We start from the raw sequence: 19,640 nt of genomic DNA on the forward strand, positions 1-19,640 counted from the left end.
TTATATGCCTCTTATTGGTTTAAAGATCTTTACGGAGTTAAAATGGTGTCACATGTAACTCACTTATAATCTTATGTAAATACTATGCTAATATGCTAACATGAATACATAGAGCTTGGTATCCTCATGGCATTGTTAGGGGCTAAAGGACTCTACATAAGTGGCTTTTTTGGTTTAACCAAGAATCAAAACATAAAAACACAATTCTTCATTTTGGTGAAATTTTTGAAAGTGTATTTGTGCTTCCCTCTTGAGTAAGTAATATAGAGTAAAACATAAACATTTCTCATGCAATATGATAACATATAGTTACAATTATTATTTAATTGATAATTATTTTTGTCAAGTTTTTGGTCAGCTTTTTGTTTCTGTTATATCCTCTTTCTAGTTGACGCTAATCATTGTCATGGTATCTGCATCTAGTGACTTTCCTTATTCTCCTTCTGGTTTGTGTCTTCTGATCCCATGTGACTTAGGAGTTCATATGATTTAAATAAAAGCTTTAATAATTACACATACAAGAAGAACCACTTTAATTTTAAGTAACAGCTTAAGCTTTTGTGCTTGTATGGGTTTATTGCAAAGATTTTGAAGCAGATGTTTTTGGTGTTAATGAATATCTCAATTTTGTATTTGAGACTGTATTGCATGGAGTTGAGGTGCTGAGGTGCTAAGTAGTGCATCATCACCTGTGAGTGGATCTTGTTAGCATCATTTACATTTTCTTTTCTTTTTTTTTTTTTTTTTGAGACAGAGTCTCGCTTTGTTGCCCAGGCTAGAGTGAGTGCCGTGGCGTCAGCCTAGCTCACAGCAACCTCAAACTCCTGGGCTCGAGCGATCCTTCTGTCTCAGCCTCCCGAGTAGCTGGGACTACAGGCATGCGCCACCATGCCCGGCTAATTTTTTATATATATATCAGTTGGCCAATTAGTTTCTTTCTATTTATAGTAGAGACGGGGTCTCGCTCTTGCTCAGGCTGGTTTTGAACTCCTGACCTTGAGCAATCCGCCCGCCTCGGCCTCCCAGAGAGCTAGGATTACAGGCGTGAGCCACCACGCCCGGCCCCATTTACATTTTCTTTGGTTTGATCTTGAACTCCTGGCCTCAAGTGATCCTTTTGCCTCGGCCTCCCAAAGTGCTGGGATCACAAGCATGCACCACCACACCCAGTCTATATTTTCTTTGGTTTGATATGTTAAAAATGTTATTGCATTATAAAGAAATAAAGGCATTTTAGGAAACGATAACTATTGTTGTCATCCAGTTCTAACAAGATAGAGAATGTCTCTGTCTTGAAGAAGACACTGAGAGAACACTGCCATGTTGGCTGAGAAGGGCAGGAAATGGAGTAGAACAGATCATGGCTTGGAAGTAAGGCTCAAAACATAGCTCCAGAACATTTACCACTTGTGATGTTGTGCTAGGTATTTAGCTTCTTTATGCCACAAATTTTTCATCTCTTAAATAGGCATAATAACACTTAGTTTACAGAGTTGTTTGTGGATTATGAAAACAGTATGCAAGGTATTAAAAACAGTCCTGGCAAATAGTAGGTGTTCACTAATAGGATTTTTTATTTTAGAAGTTGAAAATTTATTTTGGAAAGAGGCAAAGAAGCCAATATTTTTTTTAAATGTGTGGAAGAAAGATGACAGCATAGTTCTTTTTCTTTCAATGTGTTAATATTGGGTCAGGGGGAGAGGAGAACATAGGCAGATTGATAAAGATGTGTTAACAGAAGGTCTTAAAAATCCAGCTGAAAACTAAGAGGTTTAAACATTTGAACACAAGTCACTGGAGAAGCCTGGGGAAAGGAATAAAGTTGATGAAAGGGGCAAAAGAGAAATTGATTAGGTTAATATTTTGGATTTAAAGCCTGGCAAAAGGATTAAAATATTAGGCACACAAGAATACAGGTGTAGCAGTCAGAGTACTAAACAATGGAAGCTAGATTAGGAGATAGAAGGAAAATTTGGGGCAAAATCTAAATGATGAATTAGAAAAATAGTTTTCTGTTGGATTGCAGGAAGAGAATAAAAATAGAAAGCATTTACTATCTTTTATTTTAATAATTGGTTTGAAAGTAATGTTTTTAATGGAGAATAAAGGTTTTATTGGTGTGCTACTGTTTTCCATAACCAGGGTTAAAGAATTTCTGATGAAAGTATGTAATTTATGAAAGGCAAAATTAAATTGGAACACTTTCACTGTGTTTTCCATGCCTCATAGACTTATGAGCATTGAACTTTCTGGATTTATTCTGTTATTGTAAAATATTTTTACATTTCAAAAGTGTGTATGTGGCAAGATAAGAGGAATCCAATTTTAAATTATAAGGCAAATGTAAAAGAATACAAGTATGCCTTTAGAGTGGTTAATCTTTCTTCTACTGCTATCACTTAGATTTTTAAAATTATTAGCTTTGGGCTTTAAATTATATTTTTCAGGTTGCTGCTGGAGCCACTGAGATATCAGTTTTTGGTGCTGCATCTGAATCCTTTAGCAAGAAGAATATTAACTGTTCCATTGAAGAGAGCATGGAAAAGTTTGAGGAGGTTGTTAAGTCTGCAAGGCACATGAATATTCCAGCACGAGGGTACACATAATTCTATTTTTTTAACCTCTATTGTTAAAGCTTACTTATTAACTATCTACACATTCTTTGTCATTTATAAAATACATACAGTATCTCTTTTTTTATTTCAGAATATTATGGGGACACAACTATGTTGGTTGCATGAATTGCTTTTGTACAATTTGAGTTAAAGTTTAAGTGTGCCCATCACCCAGGTAGCATGCATTGCACCCATCAGGTGTATACTTACCCATCCCTACCTCTCCCTTCTCACCTGCTTGATTTCTGTTGAGTTTTACTACCATATATGCATAAGAGTGTTGACCGATTCATTCTAATTTAATAGCGAGTACATATGGTATTGGATTTTCCATTCTTGTGATATTTCGCTTAGAAGAATGGTCTCCAGCTCCATTGGAGGTTGTTAGAAGAGGTTCACCATTTTATTTTTATGGCTCAGTGGTAATCCATGGTATACATATATAACATTTTAATAATCCACTTGTGTATTGATGGGCACTTGGTTTGATTCTACGTTTGTGATTGTGAATGGTGCTGCAATAAACACTGGAGTACAAGTGTTTTTCTGATAAAATGACTTTTTTCCCTTTTGGTAAACCCCCAGTAGTGGGATTGCTGGATCAAATGGTAGGTCTATTGTTAGTCCTTTGAGGGAAATCCATGTTACTTCCCATAGAGATTGACAGTTTGCAGTCCCATCAGCAGTGTATAAATGTTCGTTTCTCTCTGTATCCACACCAGCATGAGTAGTTTTGGTATTTTTTAATAAAAGCCATTCTCACTGGAGTTTGGTGATATCTCATTTTGGTTTTAATTTGCATTTTCCTGATAATTAGAGATGTTGAGCATTTTTCATATGCATATAGGACATTAGCCTATCTTCTTTTGAAAAGCTTCTGTTTATGCCTTTTACCCATTTTTTATGGTACTGTTTGATGTTTTCTTGCTGACTGTTTGAATGTTCTTCATAGATTCTAGTTATCAGCTTTTTATTGGATATATAGAATGCAAATATTTTATCTCATTCTGGTTGTCTATTTGCCCTATTGATTGTTTCCTAGTTGTACAGAAGGTTTTCAATTTAATCAGGTCCATTTTATTTATTTTTGTTGTTGCTATGATTGCCATTGGGGTCTTCTTCATAAATTCTTTGCAGAGGCCAATATATAGAAGAATTTTCCCAACTTTTTCTTCTAGAATTCTAGAAGTTTCATGTCTTATGTTTAAGTCTGTTATCCATCATGAATTCATTTTTGTGAATGGTGAGAGGTACAGATCCTGTTTCAGTCTTCTACATGTGGCCATACAATTTTCCCAGCACCATTTATTGAATAAGGACTCTTTTCTCCAGTGTATGTTTTTGTCTGCTTTGTCAAAGATCAGATGGCAATGTGACAATGGTTTTATATCTGGGTTCTCTTTTTTAATCCATAGGTCTATGTCTCTGTTTTTCTTCCAGTACCATGCTGTTTTGGTTACTATAGCCTTGTAGTATAGCTTGAAGTCTAGTAAAGTGATGCCTCCTGATTTGTTCTTTTTGCTTAAGGTTGCTTTGCCTATTCAGGATCTTTCCTGGTTCCAAATAAACCATAGAATGTTTTTTCTAGATCTAAAAAAATTGACATTGGTACTTTAATAGAGATTGCATTGAATCTGGAAATCACTTTGGGTAGTATACCCATTTTAACAATATTGATTCTGCTGATTCATGAGCATGATTTATTTTTTTATCTTTTTATATCTTATGCAGTTTCTTCCTCAGTATTTCATGATTCTCCCTGTAGAAGTCTTTCACTTCCTTGGTAAATATGATTCTAGGTATTTTATTTTCTTTGTTGCTATTGTAAAATTTATTGAGTCTTTGATTTGATTCTCTGCTTGGTATTAAGGAATGCCTCTCACTAGATTAACCAGAAACAAAAAAGAAAGGATCCTAATAAGCTCAATCAGAAATGAAAAAGAGACATCACAGCTGATACCATGGAAATACAAAATGTCATCTGTGAATACTAGAAAAATCTCTATGCACATAAAGTTGAAAACATGGAGGAAGTGGACAAATTCTTGAAAGCACACAACCTCTGTAGGCTCAATAAGGAAGCAATAGAACTCTTGAAAAGATGAATATCAAGTATCTAAATTGAAGGAGCAATAAAAAAGTCTTCCAACAAAAAAATTCCCAGACCAGATGGCCTCACACCTGGATTTACCAGACCTACAATGAAGAACTGATTCCTATACTATAAAAATTATTTCTTAACATCGAGAAGGAAGGAATCCTCGCAACTTGTTCTATGAAGTCATTAACACCTTGATACTAAAGCCAGGAAAGGGGATAACATAGAGTATCTTATTTGTCTTTTATTAAGCAGGGAAATCACCATATAGTTGTATCTACTTGTCATTAATATTTATTGATGTATGTCTAGCTTGTGGATTATGTAACACAGTTGATATTAGAGGGACTAGCATGCAAATCTGGCATTATTAACCTTCTTATTAACAGTCACTCAAATTCAGCCCTCTTCTGATCTCAGCCTAGTGTGCATTGAAATATCAATATAAACTCATAACAGCTTTTGGAAAAAATTTATCTAATGTGGTTTTCAAATCTTGCTTTTTTAAAAGCATGACTTTTTCTTGAAAGATTATTTTTTATAGAACTTCAACAGAATATGTCAAACATAAAATCGAGCCTTTGAGCTGCTCTGGGAAGTTGGACCCAGCATTTTACCCATCCAACCTCCTCCTCCACAGCTGACTTCCCTACTTTCTCTGGGCAACCACAAAGCACCTCCACAGAACTTTGCAGAACATTGTTTAAAAATCCTTGGAAAACTGCATGTGAAAGACCAATATGAATAGTTCTTCATTTCTCTACTATTTTCTATGATATATCAAATTATTTATATATCATATTATTTGTGTAAACTCAGGTGTATCAGGTGTATTGGAGATATCAGTCTTTTTCTTCTTGCCTTGCCCTTTTCTTATAGAAACTGCATTGCTGTCTGCAGATGGTCTGAACCATCAGTGTCTCAGTCCAGGAGATCCTGATTATAGGCTGCTGAGGAAGAAAAACTGACCCAAGACCCACAAAACTAATTTTGTCTCTCAGGAACTTGGAAATGGAATACCAGACATAGTCACCTGAGTTGAAAGATTATGTGATTTTGCTACTGAGTTCCCTAATTCGAAATTACTAGGATGGAGCCACATGCAAATCAATGACAAGAAAAAAGTAGTAGAAAGCAGAAATGGAAAAAGAAGGAGGCTTTTGGTGGTGATGACAGATATATGGGGAGGAAGAAGAGAAAGAAAGTCTGCCTTGATTCTTGCCTGCTTCCAGGACCAGCAGTTGCCACATGTATTACAAGCAAGCCTATGTGAAACATACAATAAATTCTTTGTTGCTTAAAGAAGAATTTGTTTCTAAGACATTAGCTAATTTTCTATTGATTTTATAAATGTGGTGACATGCTGAACATACCATATCATCTTAAATTAAAGTGCATAGTGATCCGTAAGAGAAGGCTGAGTGTTGGAAATGTATTTAGGTGCAGGTTTTACCTCCTTAAGTTGAGGTGAGCAAAATTCATCATGTCAGGAAAGATTCAATAGTTAATGAGAAAGACAAGTGTGTCAACTTTGAGTGAAGGTATTAGGAAATGATTGGAATTCAGTCAAGGTCATTTGGAAAACAAGTAGAGTTAGACTATATCATAGTGAACTATTTTGTTGATTTGTTTTCTATTTTTATTTTTCCACTCTCTGTAGTAAGTCTACAACATGAATTTTTAAACATATAGAATTATTTTGGAATTAAAATAGATACATATCATGTAAAGAACATACAAGAAAATTTTTAAAGCCAAAATCATGTATTTCCAAAGACATAAAATAAAGGATGTCTATTTTTAAGGCAAAACTTACATAACCACAATTGAAAAGGAGCAATGTACTATAAGTTTCTAAATTCTAATATAAATATACAGTCTCTCTTTCCTTTAAAATACAGAGAAAAATGAAGATCTTATTATATTTCAATATGTGTTTAAAATGTGGAGTCTTAAGCTTTAGAGTAAAGTAATTCTCATTGGAAAGTTTTAAAAATATATAACTGTAAGAAGTAAAGTACTTGTGAAAGCTTGCTCTTCAGATAGGAAGTTTTTTTAATGTTGAAAGATGGATGTAAGTATAAATTATATATAGTCAACTTTTATCACTTTAGCTTTCTCTTATAAAATAGAATAGTTAATGTAATCGAGCTAATAGAAATCCTAAACCCTCTTTAACCCTCACTTGTTTGACAACTGATATTTCCCCATCAAAAATCAAGCAAACAAAAAAACCAAAAAGCTTCTTCTAAACATGTTATGACTTCAAAAGTTCTCCAGGCTTTGATAAAAGGCTACAGAAGCACAAGATGGATAAGTAGTGACCCAAAGTAAAACCAAATCAGGAGAATACAGTGGAGACTTCATTGTAGAATTATGCTATAGACAAATGTGTGTTTTCCATTGTGGATTTTCTTGCTTTGGAGTACAAGTCCTCGATTTTCTGAAACACTATTTTTATAAATATGCCTTTCATGCAAGTCTGCTAGTTATTTGAATACTTGAAACTATGTGAGTTCACTAGCTATTTGTGTAGTTGAAATTATCTTCTTCATCCAGTGAGTTTTTACAGAGTTTAAATAAAATTTTATTTTTTCTAGAAATCTAGATCTTAGGGATTCACTGTTATAAGCCATATTGGTACCTATTTAATGAAAAGTGCCATGATCAACTAATTGACACTGCAGTGGATGCTTTAGCATGTCTTGCATGACAACAGCTGCATCAACATGTCCTTGATAATCATCCAGAAAATTTATGGCATCAGCTGTGAAATTTAAAGCCCATAAAGTGGTACGCATTTTATAAATTCTCACTAAAACTATTTAAATTTTTATAAATACAGTAAACTTTCATATGGTCTAAATAGTAGCTTTTATTAGAGTTATGAAGGCTATTCAGTCCCCTGCCACCAAAGCACGTACATCCCATGCATGTGTACACATCAAAATTTTTTATACGTGCTTGGAACTTTACGTAACATCTGGGACACATTGTGAAAAGATACCATGCCAAGTCAGTGACATAAAATGCAGAGTCAGCTAACTACTGTTGCATCTACATGACACATGGATGAACAATGAAATGTCTGCATTTTGGACTTCATTCTTTAATGTGCAATTCATGTGACATATGTTTTCAAAATCTAGGTTATTTTTCTATTATCGTGTTTAAATTTTTAAAAGTTCAGAAGGCAAAGAAAAAATAAAAGCCTGTGTTAAATATTATTATTTTTCTTTTGTCAATGTCATTTATTGAAACAAATATTTATTGGTTTGCCAGGATCCTTTTGTAATTGAAATACCGTAAGATATGTAGTAACACTCTAATATATGACATTGAGGATTTATTTATTTTGTCTAAAATGAGTATCAACTTTTCTTTATAAACTGACATGAATTGCATGCTCACTCTGTGAGAATATTAATTTAAGAATAAAATTATCAAAAGGTGGCATTTTTAATTTCACTGTTAAAATGCTTATGTAAATGGATATTATAAACTCACAAGGCCATCAGGTGTTTATATCAAAGCATAAACTGTGAAAGCCTCTTTACATGATTATATCTTACACCTCTCTTATCAATTGGTCTAGAATGATTTGAGTCATGATTAACCATCTGAAAATCTGAGCCTACTGAAAGTTCAAAGAAATGTATTTTTAATATTTTTTCTAGAAGTCGAACAAAATTATTCTTCCATTATTTACAAAATTACAAAATTAAAAATTATTTATGTGTAAACTGCAACTGTTGAATTTCTTTTCAAATTTCTAGTAAAAGTAAAGATGTGAAATAATGAGAATAAGGAGTAAAAGCAACTTAGTAGTTAAACTAATATAGACAATCATAGATTGCTTTTAGATACTGAGTGACAAAGAAAATTATATGATATGATAATGTTTTACTTTAGCCATAACTTCTTTATAAAATATAATTAATATTTATTAATATTTAGGAGGAGGTGAGGAGTCATATTTTCTTAGAACCATAATAAATCTAGAATACTCATTTATCCTCCTCTTCATTTACTATTTCCATTACCATCTACTGTCTCTTCTTATCCACAATCAATGAAAATCAAATCTGGTTTTAAAGGGTTCTAAAAGAGATAGAATCTCCTTTATTAATGATCAATTTCTTTGGTCAAGGACTCTCAAATTAGACAATTCTTCTTGTGATTAGTTATTTTTGAATTGGTTGCCTAGCTCCACATAATTACCATCCTTTAAAATGGCAGTCTTCCTGACTGCCTGTATGGTGTTCCCCCTCAAAATGGTCAGTTTTCATTGGTTTTCCATTTGAGAGGTGATTTATAACCCCACACATTCATTCAAAACCTTGCAACCTACTTGCTGAGTTAGGCAAACCATCTAGGTCATGTTGCACTGAGTTTGTGCTTTCTGCCCGTCTCCTTGTCTGATGCTGACAAGGATTCTGATCCTGACCCTGAAGGAACAGTGGTTTTACTGAGTAAAATAACGGGTCTCCTTATTTAGGGCTCTGTTTTTCAACTACATGGTGACTAGCAGACAGTGTTTCTCATGACTAATGTATCAGATGTCTTCTGCTGGGTGATCTACCCCTACAGAATTCACTTGCATATATAGAACCATCTTTTCATAAATGGGAACCTTCTTGCCACCTACAGAAGTTCCTTTCCAAATTCTATTGTTAAACTGAGGCCTAGGTGTTAGCCTGGAAGAACAAGTCAAATTGTCATTTACCAAAATATGGCACATAAAACTCTAAAAATGAGACATCTGTTAGAGCTATTTTCTTTCATACATATGGTTTGTTTGAGGGTTTATATTTTTTTAGCCTTATGTATCATGTTGGCACTGCTATTTGCCAGAATAACACATACCCAGCAGCAGTTAATATGTGTAAAATGTGTTTGTGCAGTCATGTCTAAATAGCTGTCATTTAGAGTATTTGAGGAATGTGTTTTGTCATTTCTCATGAAATTAGCAGTAAGACTTTTTTATTATTAATTATTCTTTTGCTGGTATATTAATTATACTTTGCAAAATCTGAGCAAGATGTAGATTTGTAATTTATACAAGTAATTTCAAGAAAGTTAGTGGTGTCCCTACGGTGTGAAATTAATTCAGCACAGGTTGTGGTTGAATGGTATGTATTCTCAGTGCTTATTGTCACTTAAACAATTTAAAATTATTTTCAACATGCTTTCCCTTTTATTTTACATGATACCAGTATAAAACAGGTATGCAAAGAATGAATCTAAGAAATAAGTATGAAAAGAGATTTATGTATCATATGAAATAGAAAAATGAACATTGGAAGTTTTTAATTGGTGAGGTAATGCTTATTTTTCAACTGAAAAGTTGAAATAACTATGAATTCTTTAAAAGCATTTACAAAAATACTTTAATTTTAGAAATGCTACTCATGTAAAATCAGAACATATAAAATATCTAGGAGAAGTACTCTTAAGAAAGTCCAGAAATACTATGTAAACTTATATTTAATCTCATTTAACTTTTTCAAAATAATTCAATAGAAAGCATACTTCATTTTAGACATTCTTAAATTATCAAAACAACCAAAATTCATTTAAAAGAAAAATAAGTTAGAGACTGAGATGAGCCAAGCTGAGAGCTTTACATTTGGAAATATCTAGTCAGATTTTCCCAAATTGTTATTCAGCATGTTCAGCGGTATTATATTAAAATAAAAACAGTGGAAGTGGCAGTGAGGGAGAATTCATGGTTCAGATATTTGTGGACATCTAGATTAAACAAGGTTATGCAGGTCCCCTAAATATAGGAGTTCTTTAAACTCAGGCTGGAGGAGGGTTATGTAATATGGGTTTCCAAAATCGACTGATCTCTGGAATCCCTTTTTCACTAGTCATCTCATGTGGCTAGTCCTCTGCATTTCTTACTTTTGGACTCAGCAATCAGCTCTACAGACAACTTACCTGGACACTAGACATTTTAAGTGGGCTGGCCAAGAAAAAATTGTGATTTAAATGTTACAACTGGATCACAAAAGGCAAGATTAATTTAGCTTCTTATAGCTGAATTTGAGAATGATGCTTTGGTTTTTGATTTTTTTTTTTTCAAAAGCAGGCATGCCATTGAAATTTACAAAATGAACTATAATATATTAGAGCCATGCAATAAAATGTCTGTCTCATTAACCATAGAAAAACAAACTTCCCAGTGCTAAAAGTTTCAGTTCTCCCAGATTTAAATGGGTCATTAAAAATTTGAGGCCAGGCGCAGTGGCTCACGCCTGTAATCCTAGCACTCTGGGAGGCCGAGGTGGGCGGACCGCTGAAGGTCAGGAGTTCAAGACCAGCCTGAGCAAGAGTGAGACCCCGTCTCTACTACAAATAGAAAGAAATTAATTGGCCAACTAAAAATAAATAGAAAAAATAGCCGGGCATGGTGGCCCATGCCTGTAGTCCCAGCTACCCGGGAGGCTGAGGCAGAAAGACCCTTTGAGCCTAGGAGTTTGAGGTTGCTGTGAGCTAGGCTGATGCCATGGCACTCTAGTCTGGGCAACAGAGTAAGACTCTGTCTCAAAAAATAAAAATAAAAATAAATAATTTTGAAAGCTTGGCACTTTAGAGAAGGGGGTCAAAAACCAGGAAATATAGAACTATGAGGAAAAAAATCTCTTAAGGTACATCGATTTAATCTGGTGAGTAAAAGGAGACTATTTTGTACACAGCCATGCTATTTAAGAAGAAAGACTGTTGTACAAATACTCTTCTGAAGACCAAACAATGTAAGTGACCATAAGCTTGAACCTGGAACATTATATGAGGTGTTGGGTCCAGATCATTGACAGCATATCTAGATATTAAGTTGGGTCTAGTCTGAGGTCTGGAGGAAACAGGGAGTTTGCCATAAAAGGCCCAGTAAGAATTGTCTCAAGGGATTTTACAATAGTGTCCCCTTATCTGCAGGTCATCCATTGCATGACCTGCAGTGGATGCCTGAAACTGTGGATAGCACCAAACCTCATACACATTTTTTTTTCCTATACACAAATCTCTCTAATGACATTTAATTGGCAGATGCAGCCTTTCTAGGAATTTTTATATTTTCCAGTGTAAACTTATACCTGAATCTATACAAACACTCTTTACTTATAGTAAATGGCTTAGTGTCATCCATTTCCAGGGATCCCTTGCTGAAGTCTTCATATGGACTCAGTGCTTTCTGGTGTAACCTGTTATCCTCATGTAGAACACGTTTTTCTGTTCATATCTTCCACACACAAATTTAATGCCTTTTCTAAGAGTTTATCATGCACCATGGCTATAACTTTCATGGTTGGAGACACAACAGCAAAATTATCATGAATTTCTTTATCCTTCCTCATTATTTCATGGATAGACGATTCATATTCTTACCATAGATCTTAGCATCCTAAGTATATGATATTTTTTTTTCTTTATAGTCAAGAACTTTCATCTTTTCACCTAAAGAAAGCATTTTATAGCTTTTTTTTGGAATATCCGAAATGCCAGCATCATTATTTTGTGCTTTGGGGCCATCATTAACTAAAGTAAGAGTTACTTGACACAAGCACTCTGATGCCAAGATGGTCAGTCTGATAATCAAGATGGCTACTAAGTGACTAATGAGCAGGTAGTGTAGGCAGTGTGGATACTTTGGAGAAAGTGATGATTTAGGTCCTGAATGAGATGATGTAAGATTTCATCATGCTATTCAGAGTGGCCCTCAATTTTAAACTTATGAATTGTTTATTTTTTTAATTTTCCATTTAATGTTTTCAGACCACTGTCAATCACAGGTAGCCGAAACTGCAGAAAGTGAAACCACTGATATGGGTAGAGGGGGAGGGAGTATGGGGCTCTAATGCCCTTTCAAGACGGCTGAGGGTGAAGCTGAGGCATTTAATCAAAAATTAACCCAAAGATGTTATCATTTGAGGAAGCAAAAGCACAAAGGTTCAAATAAGGTAGTTGAACAGTTAGAGTGGAAAGACAAATAAAGTAAAAAAGCATAGCAAGTTTCAAAAGGTATGCCTCAGGTGTGCCTGCTGAATGGGAGCAGCATACTCTCCCCCAACTCATTACAACAGGGAGTGCAGCTTAAGCCAAGAAATTGGAAGTGGCTGCTTTTCCCTGGTGGAAGCATGCCCCTGGCAAAAGACCTTGTGGACAGAGAGGCCTACCTCCTCCCCTTGGGGTCTTGTGGTAGAACAGGTGTATGCCACTGGGGACCCCACTACCTGCTGGTGCCCTGTGGAGACTCATGCTACTGGGTCAGACACACAGACTGTAGGTAGTTCCAGGGCCAGTCTTCAGTAGCCCAAAACTGTTCTCATCGAAGAGTGTTGTGGAGTTTCAGGGAGCTAATAGGGAGGGCACATACCCCATCTTGGAGAGAAACTGCGCTAGTGGGCCAGGGTGGAAAGAGCTTGGTCCAGGGCTAGCATCCCCAGGTCTCAACTGAGAGGCCAAATGTGAAGGAACCAGCAAAAGAACTCCAGAGACATGAAAAATCAGAGCATAAAGAAACTGCCAAAGAAGATAACTCCTTACCAATGGATACCAACCAAAAACAAAACAAAACAAAACAAAAACCAAAACATTGAAATGACAAATGAAGAATTTGAATATGGGGATTGTATAGAAGCTCAATGAAATATGAGAGAAAATAGAAACTCAACACAAAGAAACCACAAAACAATGCAGGGAACGAATGAAAAATTCACGTAAGAAATCAAATTATTAAGAAAAATCAAACAGAACTTCTAAAAATGAAAAATTTATTCAAGGAAATACAAGACATAGTGGAGAGACTTAAGAATATCCTAGATTAGACAGAAGAAAGAATCTCAGAGCTTGAACACAACACCTTTGAGTTAAATAGTCAGTCAAAGAGGGAGAACAGACAAATAATAGGAATGAACAAAGCCTACAAGAAATATGAGATTATGTAAAGAGGCCTATATAAGAATCAGAGGCATCCCTGAGGGCAAAGAATAAGACATCACTCAAGCTGAGAATCAAATCAAAGACATAATACCATTCACAACAGGAATAAAGAAAGAAAATAAAATAACTAGGAATATTCTTATCTAAGGAGGTGAAACACCTCTACAGTCAGAACTATGAATCACTGAGGAAGGAAATTTCAGAGGATGTAAACAAACGGAAAACCATATTATGCTCATGGATTGTCAGAATTAACATTGTTAAAATGTCTATACTACTCAAAGTGATTTACAGATTCAGTGCAATCACCATTAAAATACCAATGTCATTTCTTGGAGATCTAGAAAAAATAACTCTATACATCATATGGAACCAGAATAGATCCTGAATAGCCAGTGCAACCTTAAGCAGAAAGAACAAACTGGGAACCATTACTTACCATACTTCAAGCTATACTACCAAGCTATAGTTCCCAAAAGAGCATGGTACTGGCACAAGAACAGAGACATTGACCAATAGATTAAAACAGAGAGCCCAGATGTAAAACCATCATCATATTGCCATCTGATCTTTGACAAAGCAGATAAAAACATACACTGGGAGAAAGAATCCATGTTCAATAAATGGTGCTGGGAAAATTAGATAACCACATGTAGAAGACTGAAACAGGATCCACAACTTTTAATCTCACAAAAATCTCACAATTAATCTCACAATTTTTTAATCTCACAAAAATTAACTCACAAGGGATAACAGACTTAAGTTTAAGGTATGAAACTATAAGAATTCTAGAAGAAAATTTTGGAAAAACTCTTACAGACATCAGGTTAGGCAAAGAATTTATGAAGAAGACCCCAAAGGCAATCACTACAACAGCAAAAATAAATAAATGGGACCCGATTAAATAAAAAGCTTTTGCACAACCAAGGAAACTTTCAATCAATAGAACAAATAGCCTACAGAATGGGAGAAAATATTTGCATGCTATACATCCAATAAAAAGCTAATATCCAGAATTTACAAAGAGCCCAGGCAAATCACAAGAAAATAATCAATCAATTCTATTAAATAGGGGCAAAAAACATGAAAAGAAACTTTTTAAGAGTAGATAGACTAATGGCCAATAAACATGTGATAAAAGTCTCAACATCTCTAATCATCAGGGAAATGAAATAAAAAACCACAATGAGATATCACCTAACACCAACGAGAGTGGCTTTTATCAAAAAGTCCAAAAACAACAAATGCTGGCATGGATGCAGAGAGAAAGGAGCACTTATATACTGTTGGTGGGACTGCAAACTAGTACAACCTCTATGGAAAGTAGTGTGGAGATACCTCAAAGAGCTACAAGTAGAACTACCATTTGATCTAGCAATCCCATTACTTGGCATCTACCCCCCCAAAAAACAAAAGATATTCTATAAAAAAGACATCTGCACTCGAATGTTTATAGCAGCATAATTCACAATAGCAAAGATGTGGAAACAGCCCAAGTGCCCATCAATACATAAGTGGATTAATAAAATGTGGTATATGTATACCTTGGAGTTCTACTCAGCCACAAAAAAACAATGGTAATATAGCATGTCTTATATTATCCTGGTTAGAGCTGGAGCCTATTCTACTAAGTGAAGTCTCACAAGAATGGAAAAAAAGCACCACATGTACTCACTATCAAATTGGTATTACCCAATCAACACTTAAGTACACATAGAAGAATAACATTCATCGGGTGTTGGGCAGATGGTGGGGGAGGAGGGGATGGGTATATTCATATGTCATGGGTGCGGTGCTCACCATCTGGAGGATGGACATGCCTGAAGCTTTGACTGGTGGGACAAAGGCAGTATATGTAACCTAAACATTTGTACCCCTATAATATGCTGAAATAAAAAATAAATAATAATCAAAACAGAGGGAACACACAGAGAGAATAAAACTAATTCTGAGAAGATGCTTATTTAAAAAAAATACTCGTGCATATATGGTATTAAAACTCAATAGAAATCAAGCTGATGAGAGGGCAGAGGAAGGGATGGATAAAAACACACCTGACAGATACAATACACACTATCTGAGTGATGGGCACACCTATAACTTTGACTCAAACTGTACAAAAACAATTCATGTAACCAAAATGTTTGTACCCGCATAATATTCTGAAATTTACAAACATAAAATAAAATAAAATACAGTAAAATTTACCTCCAATCTCCCCCCAAAATGTGAGTCTTAGCAGAATTGTTTCTTGATTCCAAGAAATAATCTTTATTTTTTGTAATATCCATACTGATAAATGCATTTCAGGCTCTCAAAATGTATTTTTAGTTGGCTTAACAATAATGGAATACTATTTTGTATTGCTTATATGTTGGTGTATTTTGCAGGAGTGTATCATGTAGCTCTTATGTTTATATATTTTAATTTCCTTTAATTGACAGTATGCATTATTTTATCACTCCTGACATTGTTGTTCACTTCTGAGGATAATCAGTAGTTTACTCTCTTCTGTCCAACTGTTTGTGACATTTATACATGGCTTTTACTCATCCTTTTTGTTTCAATTTTTGTCAGAATAATTGGAGGAAAATAGAATAATTGTGGGAAGGTAGGCCTGGATAAAGGCCAACCAGAGGTCCTTTTCCATGATTTAGTTCTTTTAGGTAAAGTTGTTAAAGACTGGAATGCCTCAGTATTTTTTATTGTTAAGTTTTTACACAATACTGATAAACAAGCTTGCATAAAAGTAAATTCACATTTTTATCCACAGGATTTATTATAACATTGTGCTTTTTGTAAATTTTAACAGAATTAGCTTCAATATGGTTGATGATTCCTTTATTGCTTTGTCATCCTAATAGTGTTTAAAAACTGTATTCCAAGTTCTGATCTCCCAAATATGTGCTACATTATTTCTGACTACAGAATTTAGAACATAAATATCTCCAAGGTAGCTATACGTTTACTGTAAAAATTAGTAATGTCTTAGAAAATGATCCAGAAACTGAAAATGACATCTTAATGAACATATTTGTGTATTAATTCATTCAAGAAATATTAATTGAGTAGAGTTGGCCCTCATTGTCTGTTGGTTCTGCATCCAGGGATTTAATCAACTGTGGATTAAAAATATTTGGAAAAACATCAATAAAAACCAACAACAATAAAAAAATAATACAAACAAAAAAGGCAATACAATATAACAACAATTTACATTGTATTATGTGTTATAAGTAATCTAGAGTTGATTTAAAGTATATGGGAGAATGTGTTAAGTTTTATGCAAATGCCATACCATTTTATATAAGACTTGAGCATCGTCATATTTTAGTATCCTGTGGGGGTGGGTTCTGGAACCAATTTCCTACTTACATTGGGAGAATACAAAACAAATACAAACTGTATTTGTTTCACATAATGTACTGTCTTGTGATCCATGTGCAATATGAAAATGAAAAAGCAGCATAACTTAAAGAGTTTCCAGCATACTGAGAAAATGAAATATGTATAGAAGTAATCATTATACTATCAAAAAATGCAAGTATGTTAAAAGAGATAAAGATACATACTATTAAAGTTTAAAGTAATTCTAATCTCTAGGGTGAAGTTTCTTTGGAGAAACTTCCTGGAGAAGGTGTAAATAAAGCAAAGTCCTTAAATATATGTAAATTTATGGAAACATAATCAAAATAATGGCCTTTTCAGGCAGGGCAGGGAATCTACAAAGAGCAAAGATGTAGTGAAGAGAAATCTCAGGAACTTTTGGGCAATAGGAAGAAGTTTACTTTTATTGGAATAAAGGTTTTTGAGGGTATATGGTAAAAGGAAGATAGAAAGTTAGATCGAGTTTCACAAATTGCTGAACTTTAATATCAGTTTATTTGGTAGAAAGCAACACGCCAGTAAAGACTTTCAAAATGAAGAGATACATGATCAGATCCATGCTCCAGGAATTTAACTTTGATATTGGAAATTGAAGTAAAACTGGGCAACATGAGGCTGGAAGAAAAGAGAACAGTTAGGAGAGGGCTCTCAGGGACTTCTCTGCATTCTCAGGCTGCCACTGGCAGATGTCACATGCCATGGAGGCTGCAGGGGAGTACTCAGTTAACCTTGGTTATTTAATGTGTTCTCAGAGGTTACCATCAAATGACTTAGCAAGAGAATAACTATAACTGAGAATATATATAACCCTGAGAATAACTATCATTTTTAAAAATGACAAATGCAGGGGAAACAAGTTTGTGTAAGAGGAAAAGTGATAAGCAGCATTTCAGAGATATTTAGCTTAATGTGCTATGGAAACAAACTAGCAATCAATTTGTGATGTTCACAAAGAGCTCTGGTTTGATCCTGGAGTTCCCTGCACAAGGGTGGGAGAGAGGGACTGTAGAGGACTTAGCTTACTTAGAGACCCCCCTTTCCCATTCCAATTACAAACACATAAATTTAACAGTTTTTAAAACATATTTCCAATCTCAAAAATGAAAAGAAAGTCCCCAGGTTTCATCAAAGAAAATATAATCACGCAGATTGATAGTGCAGTAGCATATGGGGTCATCTATACCAGATATAATCCCTATTGTTATGGAAATGGGATTTTAATGTCAATATGGGAAAAGATAGATGTTCTGCTAAGGCATGGATTTGGAACTGAGTATTTCTTGAAGTCTGGCAGCACCTCCTTGCCAATGCAAAGTCACTGGAAACCTATGCCAGGTATAATTATAGGTGGTGGATTTATGACACATGAGTATTGTGGAAACCCAAATTGAGAAATTAAGGTAAAAATTAGTTGAGGAACTGGAAAATTCCACAGGGTAAGGGCAGAAAGCAATCAGATCCCTTAATAGGACATTTAAATAGCTCTAGACTCTCATGAACTTATACAGAAACTAAAATCACCATGAAAAGGCATTCATAATAAAAAAACTATAAGCCACATGAGGAAACAAAGTACCTTAAAAGAAAATAAACAAAGGTAAAGAGAAAACAGAAGAACTTAAATAGAAAAGAAGGTATAAAAACAATCTGAAAAGGAGATTGTAAATTAGGTGCTTGAAATTTTTATAGAAGCAAAGGAAGAACATAATGAAAGGACTTTACAAAAAAAGAATGAGGATTTGACAAAAGAAACGAATATTATTTCTATGAATAAAAATAGACTTATTAAAATAAAAGAATTAACAAATGCATTGAGCAGCAGATTACATGCAGTTGAAGGAGGAAATAGTAACCTGGAAGTAGGATTTGAGAAAATTACAAGAATGAAGTCTAGAAAATTAAATTAATAGAAATTTTGAAAGTGAAGTTAATAAAGAATGTTTGATAGAATTTTCAGATGAAGCAAACAGAGAAAATAGATAGCAAAAATATGTTTTAACAGCTAGTTCCTTGAGAAAAGAATTATTGTTAATATTGAAGAAGTATAGCAAGTCTTGAGATACCTAGTAGTAAAATGCATATTATATATAGTCAGATAATCCTAAAACTAGGAGAGAAAAAAATCATATTACTGTAAAGGAATTATGTTGATAATTAGACTTATAGTAAAGTTCTCATCAAGATTTGGGACCAGAGACTGTGAAGTAATGTGTTCAAAATGATAAGGTAACTGTTGACATAGAATTCTATATGTAGTCAAACTATGATTCAAGAAAGAAGGTGAAATAAAACCTGTTTGCAGACAAAATAGTCTACTAAAGGATTCAGTTCAGTCAAAAGGACGTTGAACCCCAGAGGTAAGGAATGGGATGAAAAAAAGAAATGGAGAAGTTGGAGTTTGGGGCTTCAGAAAGGTAGAAAATTATCTGGACTAGGACTGTGTGAAATTCAACCATCAGACAATCAAAGATGAATAAAAATGTTGTGGCATAGTAGTGAGGAAATTCCTGAGATTATATCCTGTCAGGTCTGTGTAATATTATTTTTTCCACAAGGGAATCAATAGGTCGATCGAGGTGAGGCAGTATTGTGGATAG

At 34.4% G+C, this 19,640-nt stretch overlaps 1 protein-coding gene across 1 annotated transcript in view; it reads left to right on the forward strand.

Annotated features, from left to right (window-relative positions):
* HMGCLL1 (3-hydroxy-3-methylglutaryl-CoA lyase like 1) overlaps positions 1-19,640 on the forward strand; it is a 142,347-nt gene that overhangs the window by 56,039 nt on the left and 66,668 nt on the right. The window contains exon 5 of the mRNA XM_012780785.2: positions 2,448-2,596. Coding sequence (XP_012636239.1) covers positions 2,448-2,596 — 149 coding nt within the window. The remainder of the gene's footprint in view (positions 1-2,447; positions 2,597-19,640) is intronic.

Source organism: Microcebus murinus, chromosome 5, assembly GCF_040939455.1.
Source record: "Microcebus murinus isolate Inina chromosome 5, M.murinus_Inina_mat1.0, whole genome shotgun sequence".
NCBI lineage: Eukaryota > Metazoa > Chordata > Mammalia > Primates > Cheirogaleidae > Microcebus > Microcebus murinus.